The sequence below is a fragment of the Pelmatolapia mariae genome, unplaced genomic scaffold (assembly GCF_036321145.2).
Source record: "Pelmatolapia mariae isolate MD_Pm_ZW unplaced genomic scaffold, Pm_UMD_F_2 NODE_ptg000193l+_length_85116_cov_1, whole genome shotgun sequence".
Classification (NCBI taxonomy): domain Eukaryota; kingdom Metazoa; phylum Chordata; class Actinopteri; order Cichliformes; family Cichlidae; genus Pelmatolapia; species Pelmatolapia mariae.
The window spans coordinates 12,929-28,242 of NW_027051889.1; the positions used below are offsets into that span (position 1 = coordinate 12,929).

Sequence of the window (15,314 nt, forward strand, 5' to 3'; positions counted from 1 at the left end):
GACGGAAAGTCACTGAACGATCCAGCGTCGAGGAGCTCTCAGCCACACTGCTTTGTAGCTCCCCCGACGATGCTTGATCAGCTGCAGGTGTGTGATCATTTCCTTAGGTGTGGCCAGCCACCTGGCAGGGCACACCCACCAGGCCTGAAGATGCCTGTAAACAGGTGCTCCCAGATACACCTGCATCCACACACACACCCACACATACCTGCCAATACACAAGCATGGAACACAGGAACACCAGCAGTGCAGAAGACACACACATCAAATAATAATAATAATAATAATAATAATAATAATAATAATAATAATAATAGTCCACACTGCTCACGGACCCCGAGTCCCCAGAACCGGGTCCCTGACACTTCATCCCTATCATCTTAATGACATCAATAATGACAGTGATTTCAGCCCAAAATTTAAAATTTGGATTAAGTGCTTAAGACCCTTAAGACCTGATATCACTGAATTTCAGTTCAGCTCTTGTGTAATTTGGCATACCTCCACATTTGTCCAGTTTCCCTTCCTTAAGAATGGTTTAAAGACAGCCACCCTTCCACTGAGACCATTTCTGATGAGGTTCTGGTTGAACAGATGGATCAGCTGAAGGGTCAGATGCATCTCTCAGGTCCTGTGTCAGGTCTTTGCTGGATTTTCCTCCCCAATTCTTAAGGACATGACTTTCAGATACTGTTCATCTTATGTGAATGTTTTTTTAAGCTTGCCACTTCTTTTAACCTTCAATTTTTCCAGTTTCCTGAAACTTGTAAGGACACACTTCAAACCACTATATGCCAAGATTTTGGCTAATAGCTCCTTTTTAACACCTTCTTAGTGCTAAAAACTACTTCACTATTTACATAGTGAAAAAACAGACATTTTCTGTGTTTTAACTGTTATTGTTACTTAATACACTCGACTAAATACTCTATTAGATTAGCACTCGGCTCATGGTCACATAGTATTGTCTTAATATGTGCTGGAAGTTCCGGTTTCACTATATGAACATGACCTACTTTGAAACGCACAGTTTATATACTGTGACCTGTATTTTTCCCGGGATGAAGCTGATGCAACTCCACCCCGCCCATATTTCATAATCAAGCATCTCCATTGGTCAGAGACTGCGAGTATGTCTGTTGTGATTGGTCCTCTTTGATGTCCGCTACTGATCTGAGCTCACATGTGGACTGAGAAAAAGGAAGCCACGTTGACACAAAAAACTGGTGTTTTTTGTTTTTTTTCTGACACCGGGAAAGGGCGGTCACGTCGACACTTTATATCCATCAACTCAGAAACATCAGTTGGAGCGACTGGATAAGGTATCTGAGCATGTTTAATATGTATCCGCCATGTTTCTCAACCATTTATGGGTGTAAATCTAGCTAAAAAAAAGTTAGCCGGGAAGGGAGCTCAACGGCTAGCTAATGGCTTTATCATTTCAATAAGGATAACGCTTCATAGATTAACGCCCCCTAATAGTTGCTAATTGGTTGTGTAAGTCTGTATTTAACACTGAAAACATGTGAAATCGTGGTTTACCTGGATTTGTACAGTGCAGACACAAACTCAGTGCCTTTAGCTCCGTGCACATTCAAGTAAAGGCTGAGAGTATTTGTATGATATAGGGCATTTAGATGGGTTTTATTTAGATGTAAATCAGTAACTGCACTCATATCCTGCTGGAGTCAGCCATGGGTGCTGGAAGAGTGTCAGATGAGTGTCTGGCCATCATTTGTTGTCTCTGGGCCAGCTCCAGGACGTTTTCTCTCTACTAGTCAGGCGTAAAATGTGAAAAGTCTGGTGGACTGAGATGACTTTTTTCCCCCCTTCCACTGTAGGACAGAAGTGCCACATCATGAGTGTTGGATTCATTGGAGCGGGCCAGCTGGCTCATGCACTGGTGAAGGGCTTCACTGCTGCAGGTGATATGAGTCTTTTAGCTCTTTTTCTCCACTTTGTCCATCTTTCTTGTGACTCTGGGCCTCAGTAAGGTCTTATTTTACAGCTGTTATTTATTCCTCTGCTTCCTCCTTTCACCAGGTGTGATCGCCACACACAGGATTACAGCGAGCTCCCCAGACACAGACCTGCCCACGGTATCGGGGCTGAGGGTGAGAAGTTTCCACATAGTTATTGTGATATCACCTGTCCTTCCCCACCTCTGCACGTCTTAACATCTGCAGTTTTCATGACAAGTACCCCTGTCGTTTTTCCTCTTTTCCTGTAGAAAATGGGAGTGAACCTGACAACAAGTAACAAAGAGGCCGTCAACAAGAGTGATGTGCTCTTTTTGGCTGTAAAGCCCCACATTATCCCCTTCGTTCTGGATGAGATTGGGCCAGACATCGAGGACCGTCATCTCATAGTGTCTTGTGCTGCAGGTGTTACCATAAGCTCCATAGAGAAGGTGAGCATTGCTCTCTTAGTTCAGTTCTTCAATTAAAGGGGCTGTACCGGCACTAATAAATAAATATAAAATAAAATATGAATAATGTTGCAAATCGGTCAAAGTATTTACAGCATGTTCTCTATGTGGATGATTGCATGTTTGTAATTTTCCTGGGAGTAAATTTAATAGAGAGACCATGATTTGAGTTAAGTTTGATAAAGTAGGTCTTTGTTGTACTTTGTAAGGAGGAAAAGGAGGAAATGTACACACTTAAATGCTCCAAATGTGTTTTACATCTCCTGACTTGTTTCTTGCATATCACTAAGTTAAATTAAGCTGCTCTGGTGTGATTTCAAACACGTCTCCTTTACTGACATCGCCTACATTTCCTATTAATTTTACAGAAGCTGCTTCAGTACCGCTCAGCTCCAAAAGTCATGAGGTGTATGACAAACACTCCAGTGGTGGTGAAAGAGGGAGCTACAGTGTATGCCACTGGGACACATGCAGAGGTAAAGAGGGATGAATCGCCTCATGTTTACTGTCAGAAAAATAAGATGTATGATCAGGTAGTGGGATTTCAGTTTTATTTTAACCCCATTAACATACATTTTGTCACTGTGGCATTTTTATCAAGGTGGAGGATGGGAAATTACTGGAGCAGCTGATGGCCAGCGTAGGCTTCTGCACGGAAGTGGAGGAGGACCTCATTGATGCTGTCACCGGTCTGAGTGGCAGCGGACCTGCCTACGTAAGTCACTTCGGGGGTGGTTTTGTTTCCCGGAAGGATGACTGTAAAGTCTGATGGATCCAGGTTTTGGCTATTACAGTGAGGCCTGGCACAGATGAAATAATCTGAGTAATCCTTCATCCTAAAATAGACTACATTGGAGCCTGGTGCAGAATTCATTCATTAAAGAGGACCTGTTATGCTCATTTTCTATTCTAGCCCATTATGACTCTGCTAGAATAGGTTTTTGTGCGTAAAAATGTTTCAATGCCTCCAAAGAAGTTGTAGTCTTTCCCAAATAGAAAATCACCAGCAATCTGATAAACATAACCCTTTTTTTTTAAAAGTTATTCTTGTTTTATTTGTTCAAGGTTAAATACATTATCTCCAGACAGCCAGTAGATTTCAGGTAACAGTGACATCTTGACTATATGTGGACATGTGATGCATATGTGGGGTGTGAGCCCCCCTAAGGACAAGCTTGAGCCAGGTAAAGGGGTTCAGTTAATTATTAATCAGTTATTCCCTTTAAACTGTGCTTTTATCTAAATCCTCAGTTCACCCACTGTCTGAAAGGAGCCGTTTTAGATCCCTCTTAGTTAAACAAAATCTGGTATTCTCATTTCCAGATCTCTATTTCTTTCTTATTGGACTCGTCCAAGTAGTAATAGGTATGCATGATGGAAATACAAAGTTTGTTTATCAGGCCCTCTGTACAGCTTCTGGGCTGAACTTTTGTAATCGGTATATAATCAGTATTTGATCAGTATCTTCAACCAGACAGCGTCGGCCGCTGTCCCAGACTGAAGACACAGGTGTACGATCATGTCAGTTTTTATCGCAATTTCAGTTATTTATCAGTACAGATGCTTAGAGATTTACACATTATACAGAGGGAGATGTTGCAACACTTTGAAAAGATGAGACTTCCTGGAACAAAAAACAACTTTGAAAAGAGAAAAAATGTATTTGGTTCCAGGTCTGACTTCCTCCCCTTTTATACCACCAATGATGTCGAGATTTTGTACTATACTACAGCGAGTACTCGCACCCTCAGCACTGGTATTTATGATACAGAGCAACATCACTGTAAACATAACACTTTTTTTAAAAGTGTGTTATTGTTTTATTTGCTCGAGCTCCACTCCAGCTCCTCTGCAACCCTGAACTGGATAAGGAGAAGAAAATTGATAGATGGGTAATAGATCCCCTTTACAATTTTGCAGCATCCTTCGTCTTACAGTGTGTCTTAAGAGGAATTTATTTATTTCTTTATCAAACCACCCTCTCTATTTTGCACTCAGAGCTACTGGGATTTATGTGGATTGATGCAGGAATGATCTGATACGCTGTATTTTTCGAAGACTGGTTGCTATTACTTCTGTTTATCTTCAGCTGTCAGGCTTCACAGCCTGGTCTGAAACTAATCATTAGCCTTTGATAAATTATTTAGTCTATAAGATGTCAAAAATAATGATGTGAAGCGTTCGATTCATGACAAGATGTTGAGAAAAGTAAGCACTTCTTCATAGATGTGAGGAGAAAATGTCTCTTTTTCTGATTAGGTTGATTCAAGAACACATTGTTTTGGCTTCGTACCTGCTAGTCACGACTGCGCTGACTGTTTAGAAACCCTTGCGTGTTCACTGTTTTTCAGTGACTGGTAATATTGTGCACATGGTCTCAAGCTTGAGGTCTAGATAAAGGAAAAAACATTGGCAGGTGTGTATGTATATATCCTGTCCATATAAAGGACCTTTCGTGTTTGTGCTTTTGTGGTATTTTTGGGCAGTTTTGTCATATCCTGTCCTTGGTAATTACCTGTAGTGCCACGAGTGGGTTTCCAAATTTCAGTCCTCTCTGCTTTCGAAAATGTCACATCAAATTTCGTGTGTAGCAGGCCGATGTAAGCACTGGTGGAGGAAATCAAGAGTAAATGTGTCTTTGACTGATGTCTGCATAGAATCTGAGCTTTAGCAGAGATCTTGTAAGAAAGCGGACTTGAAAAATCCTGACTTGAAATCTTTGCAGATTTTTTTTTTCTTCTTGGACGATGGTGTTGGTGTTAGAAGTAAAACGTTCACGGGGAAAGAGGTGTTTAAAAACTTTTGTACATGTTTTGTATTAGATTTGAGTGTTGATTCTTTACAAGCAGTTTAATTCCAGTGATAAACAGAACATAAAAGCTTTAAAGTTACTTCCAAAATGAGTCACTAGGGGCGTTTAAAAAGGCATGCCTTTGGCACGACTTGCTTATAGTGGGACTCTGGCTTTGGGGAGGTATTTCTAAATACATTTGAAGGGCTCTGAGGAATATTTTCTTTTTTCTGAGCTAGCTGTTTAACAGCATATTGCAAAAACTAGTTCTGGGAGACCATTTAGTCTTCTGCCTCATACTGTACATATTTAGTGGAATGTAAAGAATAAAGGAGAAGCATAAGAAAACTGATCAGTAGCTTAAATTGATCTCTACCCTCGCTTGTAGTTTGTTGTCTGTCATTGTTTCCTTCACCATTCAAAAAGTCAAGGCAGATGGTTGTGTCTCCCTGTTATTCATTCTGCTGTTAAAAGGGAGTTCTTCCTCTCTACTGTCGCCAAGTACAGCTCACAGTCGATCTTCTTACCTTATATTATAATGCACTTTGAGATCACTGTTATGAACGGATGCTGCAGGAATAAAACTGAATTGAACTGTGAGAAAAAAATAACATTGTGCAGTGCAACTACTGCCTCATGTCTCCTATTGTTGTGGTGCTGCTGGCCAGTTTAGAACTAGTTGGATACATTTCTGCCTCCCAAAAAGATTTTCCCATGGCACTGGCACCAAATTAATACGAGAGGCTACGACAAGGAATGGACAGATGATTTGCAGATGAAGCTCGCAGATTGTGTCCACCATGATTTTATTCCTTCCTCAACTTTTTCTGCGTACCGTTATGTAACATTGTATTTCTCAAATCTGTTTGAAATGTGGGCTGGCTCTCAAAATAAGCCAAGGGAGAAATGGCTCTGGTCTGAAACGGGCCAGGTGATGGTGAATTCTTGTGATGGGTTTGGATGCTTTAAAGACATGTTGATGACTTTCTTGTTGCTTAAAATAATAGAAAATGTTGTGTTTATACAGGCGTTCACAGCCCTGGATGCTCTCGCAGACGGAGGAGTGAAGATGGGACTGCCGAGGAGGCTCGCTGTCAGACTTGGAGCTCAGGCCCTGTTGGTCAGTAGTGCTAAATCTGTGTGTCACATTCAGGTCTCTTCTGTTGCATTTATTCTAAATATTAAGTTTCCTTGGTCTGCTACGCTGCATGTTTGGAGGGAACAAAATTATTAAGCTTGAGTTGCTGTTTTCAGTGCATCCAGCAATTTTACCGTCTGATAACTGCTGACTTTTGTTCAACGAAAAAATAATGAAACCCAAGAAAAATAAACACCTGCGGGGCACTCGGGCTTGCCAAAAGAGGAGGAAAAGAAGAAGAAAAGGATATATTTTGATCCTGCAGCTCTTTTTCTGCAGGGTCTGCACAAATTTTAAATTGCTCTTTTTAACATTAAACTTAAATGTAGTTTGATTCTCTTTATACGGCGCTGTTGGGATGTGATTAGGCTTTGGCAGTTTATCAGAGATATTACTGAAAATTACTCATTTCAGTTTTTGTTATCATGGCAGTTGCTTCAGGCTTTGTGTGTGTGTGTGCTTACAAGTTAGATGTTATTATGAATTCTTTTCTACACATTACCTGAATGGGCTGCACAGATACATCTAGGGACTCATTTGGCCTTTTTAAAAAATAAATAAAATAAAAATGTATCTTTTTCAGCCCTTCAGTTGAACAATAGCATCCAAAGTTGATTTACTTGAGGATAACTCCTTAGTCTTTTATTGAATGGCCTAACCCATCCGATCTCATGGTTTTGTTTTGGGGTTTTTTGGTGGGGGGGGGGGGTCTTTTCACCGCTGACTCGCTGGCGGGGGGCTATTGTGTCGATATCATGTAGCTGCTTCTTCGCCCCATGTTTGGATGGGCTCCATCTCCTTTGTTTTATATTGCAGCTGGCAATGAGCTCCATTTGAGCTCCTAACCAGAGCCTGGTTCTTGTGCTGTTACCCTGAGCTTTGTAAGGCTGCACAGCAGAACAAGGACTGCTGTTGACGTATGCAGCCCAAGACGATTGTATTCCAAGTTATGTATTTTTGGGGGGTGGGTTGGGTTTTTTTTTGTTTGTTTGTTTTTCTAGCCGTTGTTGTACAGAAAGTAGGGGCAGAGCTGGGAGGAATGACATGCAGGGAAGAATCAAACCCCGAGCCCCTGCAGCATTTCGGCGTACGGTTCGCTCACTCAACCACGTGAGTTAAAACAACACAGAGTTTGTGTTGAGCTGAAGAATTAGAGACAGTTCTTGGATTGATGGGTAATGATATTGCTCTTTTTTTTTTTCTTGTTTTTTTTAAATGGTGTTAATTTGTTTCTTACTCAGTAAATTAAGAGAAATGGTAACCAACCAATCATCCAAGGTGTCATTCAAATATTGACTGTACACCAGTATGGTGCTGGAAAAATATTTGGCTGGGGCCATCAAATGTGATTCTGCATTGCATTGCATACGTGCTCCATTTACAACAGAAGTGACACAGGATAAAACAGATCAGCAGAATTTGGAAACAATAAGTGAGAGAAGATGCTGAGAAGCAGGAGGTTCAAGCTGCACTACCCCTTGTGGAATACAGAGCAGTTTTATTATTTGAGCTATGCCTCAGACCATGCTCTATAGAAATGGATGCAAACACCTGCACTGTTTCTGTAATACCTCCTTTTTACATATTTCTCATGTCCCCGTTTCACTTTCAGGGAGCAGCAAAGATGCTGCTTGAGTCGGAGCAACACCCCGGCCAGCTGAAGGACAATGTGTGCTCACCAGGGGGCGCCACCATCCACGCCCTGCACTTTCTGGAGAGTGGTGGCTTCCGCAGCCTCCTTATCAACGCAGTGGAGGCTTCTTGCATTAGGACACGGTGAGAAAATCAGAAAGTCGTTAAAAAAATGTAAAAATTGCAAGTGTATATTTCTCATTTGACCCATTTTCCCATTCACTCCACCTGACTCAGTTTTGTGACATTTTAAATTGTGTGTCTGTCTTTATCCTTTAGTTATAGTTATCATGGCACACACAGACAACCGTTAATTTTTACTGTACTCCTGACATTAGTATTTCTCTTGTCCTCGCAGGGAGCTGCAGTACCTGGCAGACCAGGAGCGCATCTCTCCAGCAGCCATTAAGAAAACCACGTTGGACAAAGTGCTGCAGCAGCCTGGAGTCACAGTCGGTGGAGTGGCTAATGGGAATGGCAAATCAGGGCTGAGTTTATTCAATAATCACGGCTCTGGGCTCAAGAAGAAGAACTGAGTACACAGAGTGGCAGACACACACACAAAGACACACAAACACGTTACAAGTTTAAGTGTGCCGGCACGTGCACATGTGGACCTTCATGCTGTACATCTATTCAGCCATAGAATTTCAAAGACAGACTCAGGACTGCTCCGAAATCGAATCCAAATGAAAATTATTTATTGATACTTGATTGACGTGCGGACAGCGGACCTCGTAATGACATCACCACATTACACACAAGCACAGATGTGCTTGTGCACGCTGCTCACAGTTATCGCCTTATGTTGTGATGTGGGATTGCTGTATGCATACACTCACTGAAGAGCAAAAGTGCATTAACAATCTGTCTGTTTGTGCTTTAGCTCTACGGTCTCTAGGGCTGTTAAACGGTAATGACCCAGTGGGCCATCATGAGGTCCTGGTGCACGCCAGGCAGCAGATGGTTGCAACATCAAGCTGTTAATGTACGTCTTAAATGTGTGTCTTTAAAAAAGAAATGAAACAATGTAAATCATCATGTACCAAATAATTATCATTTCTCTTTGTCTGACAGTGTTACAAAGACTGAATGCAGATGGAACAAAAATGTCAACTTTTTTCTTTGTTGTCTGTCACATATAAACACTATGGTTGAGCAGGTTAAGGACATTCAAAGATAATTTCAAACTGTTATACCTCTGACTTCAGCATTGCTGTGCTTTATAAAACCTAAAGGCACTAATTAATGTTTTGTTTTTTTTTTAATTTTTTATGGAGAACAATGTGATGTTCCTATATGGAAGGGCAACAAGAAAGCTTAAATCATCTACACAGTGCTTCACAGATCATATGGATTATAATGGAAAGGTATTAGGCCTGCGATCAGCCGGTCCTGTTTACTTCTATATTGCTCTCTGAATTTTTACCCCCATAATGTTACATATAATGTCTATTTTACCTGGTGCATCAGCCACTGAATTGGTATGCAAGTCAAAAAGTTGATATTAAAGAAACTGAATCTGTTTTCTTTGTTCATCCTCTTTTTTTCCTTCCCTGTTTCCCGAACGCCATTATGCATGTTTCATTTTTATAGTTTACGCTTATGTCCATTAGTTGGTAATTAATGTGCACCCTGGCCTCCAGATGGCGTCCTCTGATCAATGTGACCCATTTAAGCGCGCCTGTAAAGATCAAATTACCGTCTTCACGCTGCTGCCTGTTAATAGAGGCTTAAAAATCAACCTTAATATAGCATCAAATATAACTAAACCACCTCCCTTATTGGAAAAGAGCATTAGCTGTAGTGCTACAATTACATGTTTTGTATACTCTCCATTCTAAACTCTCCCCGTGTCGCGTATCGTGTCCTCTCGTAGGTCACCGCCTTCTGAATTCTTTCCCAATCAGATCTCTGTGTGCTAAATTTAGACCTCGCGTGTGCTTTAAATAATGAGAGGTAGACCGGTGTTTCCTTGCTGGCCTCGAGGTGCATTGTGATTGGTTGTTTGAAGAGGAAACGCACTCCAATTTTAGACACCTTCTGTTAGCAAGACTTATGACCAAGGGGTGGGGACGTGGTTTTTCTCAGAGACATGAGGAGGGTGGAGCAGGTGATGGGAGGCTACTAAAAGTACCACTTAAAGCTACGGAGGACCAAAACTGCCAAAATGGAAAAATAAATAAAATAATAAATTCTCAGTGAGAAATAGTTTTAGGATTAAATGTACCAGATATACACGAGGCTATAAACTTCGACATCAGTTTACTCAAAAATGTTGAATAAATTGTTATTTTCTAAATACTTTTTAATGAATCTCAACATGCTAAAAGACTATTACTGATTTATGAATGTGTAAATGTTTAGTGTTTATTGATGTGGAGCCTGTTAGATTGATCAGTTCAGTGGTTCCCAGCGAAGCGTCTAACCAGAAAGCGGTTAGCTCTAAGAGGTCATGAGATATTCTGTAATAGTTTATCACCCAAAAATCTGCATTACTTGTCAGATTTCCCTGTATTCAGAGAGTGGCGCAAGCCCTAAACTGAATTCACTTTTCGTGCGCGTTATTAGTGTATTACTCATTTTTTCTGCCTGTGTGTATATTTTGTGAAGTTCTAATTTACACTGCTGTTAGTAACCGGGTTGGTCATTAGTTAAATGAATTGACCTGTGTTCAGAAATTGGATCACTCTTAGACGATCCTCCCAAATAACCTCAAACTCCCATTTGTGCTTTTTCTGGTGATCGAGGCCAGAGAATCCCCCCTATACAACCAAAAATGAAGCCCAGTTAATACTCATAGAACTGGAGTTACGTCCAGTAACTATTTTTCAAGCAGAATTTCTTTACAAAATGTTTGTTTTTGATGGATGATGCTCCCATACAGACAATTTTAACCAATGAACAAATTCTACACTCATCAGTTATTTTATCAGGTTATTCAGCTGTTCACCTTCGTGTTAACACAAATATCCAATCAGCCAATCACATGGCAGCATCTCAATGTATTTAGGTATGTAGACATGGTCAAGATGAACTGGTGAAATTCACATCGGGGCCATGTGTGTATTAGATGCCTCGGTTTTGTGTTGTGTTTTGTCCTGCAGGAGCTAACTGGAGGGTAAAAAGCCTCATGAGTTCTACACTGGCCCAGTGAGCTCTGTTTTAAAAGCTTACTCCTTCCTGCAGACTCTTACCACCGGCTGCTTTTTAGTTTCTTTCTTCTGTTTTTGCAGACACTGCTACTCATCCATAAATTCTTTGCATCACTGTCTTGTCCATAAATGCAAGTTCTTATAAGTCTAATAAGTTTTTGTAAATGAATTCCCATGTTTTTAAGTCTTGTCTCCCATTCCTTGTCACAGTCTGTGAGGTGCACTGTGACATGAGTCACGCATGCATAAATATAACAGTGAGTGACCAAAATAAATTAACTCTTTGGCTTACAGAGATTTTCCACAAAGAAAAAAAATGAACAGGACATTATTTTCTTTGCCATCCAAATGTAAGTAATGGTTTCAGGCTGGAAACCCCTAGAAAAATGTTCTTGCATGTGCTAATTTGCCCTGCTTAGTAAATCTGGCCCTAAATATCGAGTTTTGAATTAGCTGATAGAAAAGGGCAGACGTTCAGGTGCATTTGGGGAAATTAAGACACAGTAGCTACTGCAGACTTCAGGTCTGTAAAGTACTTTTCTGATTTTTGGGCCCATCACTGCGCTCCAGGCTGCTACATTTTGGATTAACAAATGGCACTTTGTGTTGGAATGAGATAGGCCTGTGGGTGTATTCAGCCAATACACAGGTGCATAATGGCGAAGCAAAATGATGGAAGAAGGGTGATGGTTTGTGAAGAGCCATGTCCTCATTATAATTGAACAATTTATTGCTGTTGTAGGATTAGTTTATTTTCCTTAAACTAATACACACACCAGTGTCCCTTGATTAAATTGCGTCCCTCATGCTCTCAGCGGACTCTGGCTGTTTATTTGTGCGTGCAATGGTTTTTCTCTGCCGCTGAAGTGTCTTGGTAATCCCTCTTTTATTCCGTAAGGTTATTCTCCGCTTGCTCCCGCCGCTGTCCGTTAAGATTAGCCATTCCTGGAGAGACTTCCATTTGCTTCTCATTATTAGACTTCTGTTACCTTTCGTTGGTCGGGCGGCTTTCAGCGGCTCTCTTCCACCCAAGGTGAAGAGGATGTGCTCTGTGTCAATCATCTTGACACTGGCTGAGGGTCTAAGATGGCAGTTCAGTGGTAGTTAATCCTCAGTGGAAAGTTTGTGCATAGTGTGTGTGTGTATGCGTGTGTGCGCTCTCGCTCAGCATGGGATTTCTGTCCACAGGTAGGCCAGATGCTACCTGTCATCCCCATTCAATCAGTGTAATCACTGACCTTTGCAGTAACACGGTTGTTTGCATATTGTGTCAAGGCCAGGAGGAGTGCCAGAAACCAAGAGGAGTGGATAGATGGAACAAACATTCATCTAATCCTCTCCAAAATGATAAACTCACACAGACAAGCGAGTAAATAGGTGTTTGTTTTTCAAGTTCCTCTGTTTTTGCTTTCTGTGCACTCAAGTGTGGTGTCAGCAATCTGTGTGTGCAAGTGTGTGTGTTTGTGTGTGATCTGAGAGCTGATACAGTATCAGCTTTGTGCAGCTGTATGGTGAAACGGCCCCAGAAAGAGGAAACACTGACGGTTATCACACAGTCAGTGAATCTGCAATATGGGCTTCCCTCTATTGCCAACTTGCAAAGTACAGAGCGAAAGGATTCCTGGAAACGCTGACCTTTATTTACCTGATACTTATCAAGGAATCAGACAGGTGCACAGGTGTGTACATGATGTACCAAAAGCATTTATCAACCAGCTTTTTAGCACGCTCTCTACGGTTTTAGCAGTATTATATAGAAGTACACTTATTTGTTTTTCATGTGTGTTGTTCTCATTAATAGCTTTTATATAGAACAAGAAGAGTAAAAACAAAAATGAAAATAATCAAAATTACTTCCAATTTTAGTCTCACCCTGTGGCTTGCAGGTTTTATTTTTTCATCTTTCCTCTCTTCAGAAGCTGAAAAAAAGCCCACTCCAATCCATTTTCTTCTGCTTATAAAATTCAGGGTTGTGGGAGGTTCTGGAGCGTACCCCAGTGATCACGGGGCAGGAGGCAGGGTACACACTGGACAGTTCGTCAGTCTGCTGCAGGGCTGGCACAGAGAGACAGACAACCATGCGCACTCATATTCACACCTACGGTCAATTAACCTAACATGCATGTTTTTTGAACTGTTGGAGGAAGACAGCCACACAGGCTCATGGAGAAGATGCAAACACAAAGGGTCCAATATATTCTTTATTTAATGGGAGCAGATATATGTTTTCCTGCCCTACCTGCAGTAGATCTAAGCACCGCAATTTGAGAAGCACTGTTCTGACCCATCACAGTTTCAGCGTGTGTTAGAATGATCTTTTTTTGTGCTCCCACTGTCAAGACTCTCATTCTCAATAATACATTTCAAAATCACATATTGTGAAAGCATAGGGTTAGCAGTTAGAGGTAGAGTGCTTCTTACAACTACTTAGTCATGGTTAAACGCATGAGTTAGTATAATCAGTTACTTTCCACCACTAGCTTTGTGGTTCAGGCGTTCCGTTTTTGTGTGGCCCCAAAACCAGTGGAGGAGCAAGTAGGTAAAGCTTTTAATTAAATTAAAAAATAATGAATTTTCATTATGCAGACTGGCTTATTTCACACAAAATATACATATAATAATGCTGGATTTGGATTAGCATAATTTTAATATTGTGACTAAAAGTGGGGTTGCTTCGACATATAAAGAGCATTAACACTGTGTTTTTCCTTGATATCCTATACAAGGGCTCACATTTTCATCAGCAGTCTTGGCATGGGTAGCTCTTAAATCAAATTCTACACTGACCTCATGTATATATTAGTCATTTTCATAACCCCCCCCCCCCCCCAAATTATTATGTTCACTTTCAGCAGCCTGGTAAAGATTTACTCCTCAAAGGCCCGTGCACGGCCAAGTGGAAATAATCGGTCAATGAATATGTAATACCAGCTATCCCCTATAAACTGAGTGGCATTATCTGGAAATAGGCTGCTAATATTGGCAGAGTGCTTCCTTGTCTTGCATGTGAGGTCGTTAATTCCTCAGAAATGCTAATGGATATTGATATACTAATGTACATCAGTCCTTAATTTTGTTTGTACTGTAAGCGAGGATTGGTAGCTCATGGCTGTTTTATGCGTTACAAAACAGGGAAGGAAGTGTTGCATGACTCTGACTACTGGCCAGACAGGTGCTCTTCTGCGGAGCAGAAAAGAAACAAAATCTCATGTGAGAGAGGCTAATATTTTAAACAGTGCAATTTATTATGACTTGGCTGATGGAAAAGGTAAGCCAGCGTGTCCAAGAGTGTACTAAAGTAAGCATCAATGAAATCTTGAATTGTCAAAAACTAAATCCTCATTGAGTATAAGTTACACTCAATAAGAAATAATGTTTATATTACAAAAGTTCTGTTTTTCCAGTTTCATGGCTTTGCATGTCGTGGCCTTTTAAAGGTGACATGGCAGCAAACCATTAAAAAAAGCAACAAAAAAATGCAAATCACTACAGTTAGAACTGGATATTAAACACATTAAAAGAATACTTTGCTCTTCTAGCCCAATATGTGTAGCACTGCAGTCAGTTTCTCTAGAAATTGACAAGCTAAGTCATTGATAATAATGCTGTGTCACATTGTCACATCCTTTTTTTTTTCTTTTAAGAAGAAGAAGAAGAAAGAAAGAAGAACAAGTAAATGATTGTGATATGTCCCCATGAGAGTTAGATAAGGACTCATCACAACCTGTCTGAACTACTGCCTTAGAGCAAGCATTGCTTACAAGACCATCAAGTTAGGGACAAAGAGACTCATTAAGAGGCATCATCATCACCATCATTTTGTCAAATACTATCGTCATGTGCAATATTAATTTACTAATACAAGGCATAAATTTGAGAATTTTATATTGCGTGGTTCTCTGATACACACTCACTGGTTATTTGGTCAGGTCATTTGGTCATTTAGGCATGCAGACGAATGTCAAAACAAACTCCTAAAGTTCAAACTAAGCGTCAGAATAGGGCAGACAGGTGGTTTAGAAAGGCAGTGAGTTCACTGTACTCAAATGACCTCTGCGGTCACCAGATCTCAATCCAATAAAGTGCCTCTGGGATGTGGTGGAATGGGAGATTCACATCATGGATGTGAATGCAGCTAACAAATCTGCAGCAGCTGTGTGATGCTACCAT

General features: G+C 40.7%; 1 protein-coding gene across 1 annotated transcript; it reads left to right on the forward strand.

Annotated features, from left to right (window-relative positions):
* The first annotated feature begins 1,178 nt into the window (after nucleotides 1–1,178).
* On the forward strand, nucleotides 1,179–9,508 carry LOC134622757 (pyrroline-5-carboxylate reductase 1, mitochondrial-like). The gene is made up of 9 exons (XM_063468112.1): nucleotides 1,179–1,322; nucleotides 1,842–1,925; nucleotides 2,044–2,114; nucleotides 2,231–2,410; nucleotides 2,797–2,904; nucleotides 3,030–3,143; nucleotides 6,247–6,339; nucleotides 7,970–8,133; nucleotides 8,348–9,508. Exons 2-9 carry the CDS (start codon nucleotides 1,859–1,861, stop codon nucleotides 8,523–8,525), a joined length of 975 nt encoding a protein of 324 aa, XP_063324182.1. The 5' UTR covers nucleotides 1,179–1,322; nucleotides 1,842–1,858; the 3' UTR covers nucleotides 8,526–9,508.
* Nucleotides 9,509–15,314: the final 5,806 nt, after the last annotated feature.

Coding starts and splice junctions, on each gene's coding strand:
- LOC134622757 (XM_063468112.1), top strand. CDS start 1,859: ATGAGTGTTGGATTCATTGGAGCGGGCCAGCTGGCTCATGCACTGGTG. Junction 1,926..2,043: donor GAAGGGCTTCACTGCTGCAG/GTGATATGAGTC, acceptor TCCTTTCACCAG/GTGTGATCGCCACACACAGG. Junction 8,134..8,347: donor GCTTCTTGCATTAGGACACG/GTGAGAAAATCA, acceptor TTGTCCTCGCAG/GGAGCTGCAGTACCTGGCAG.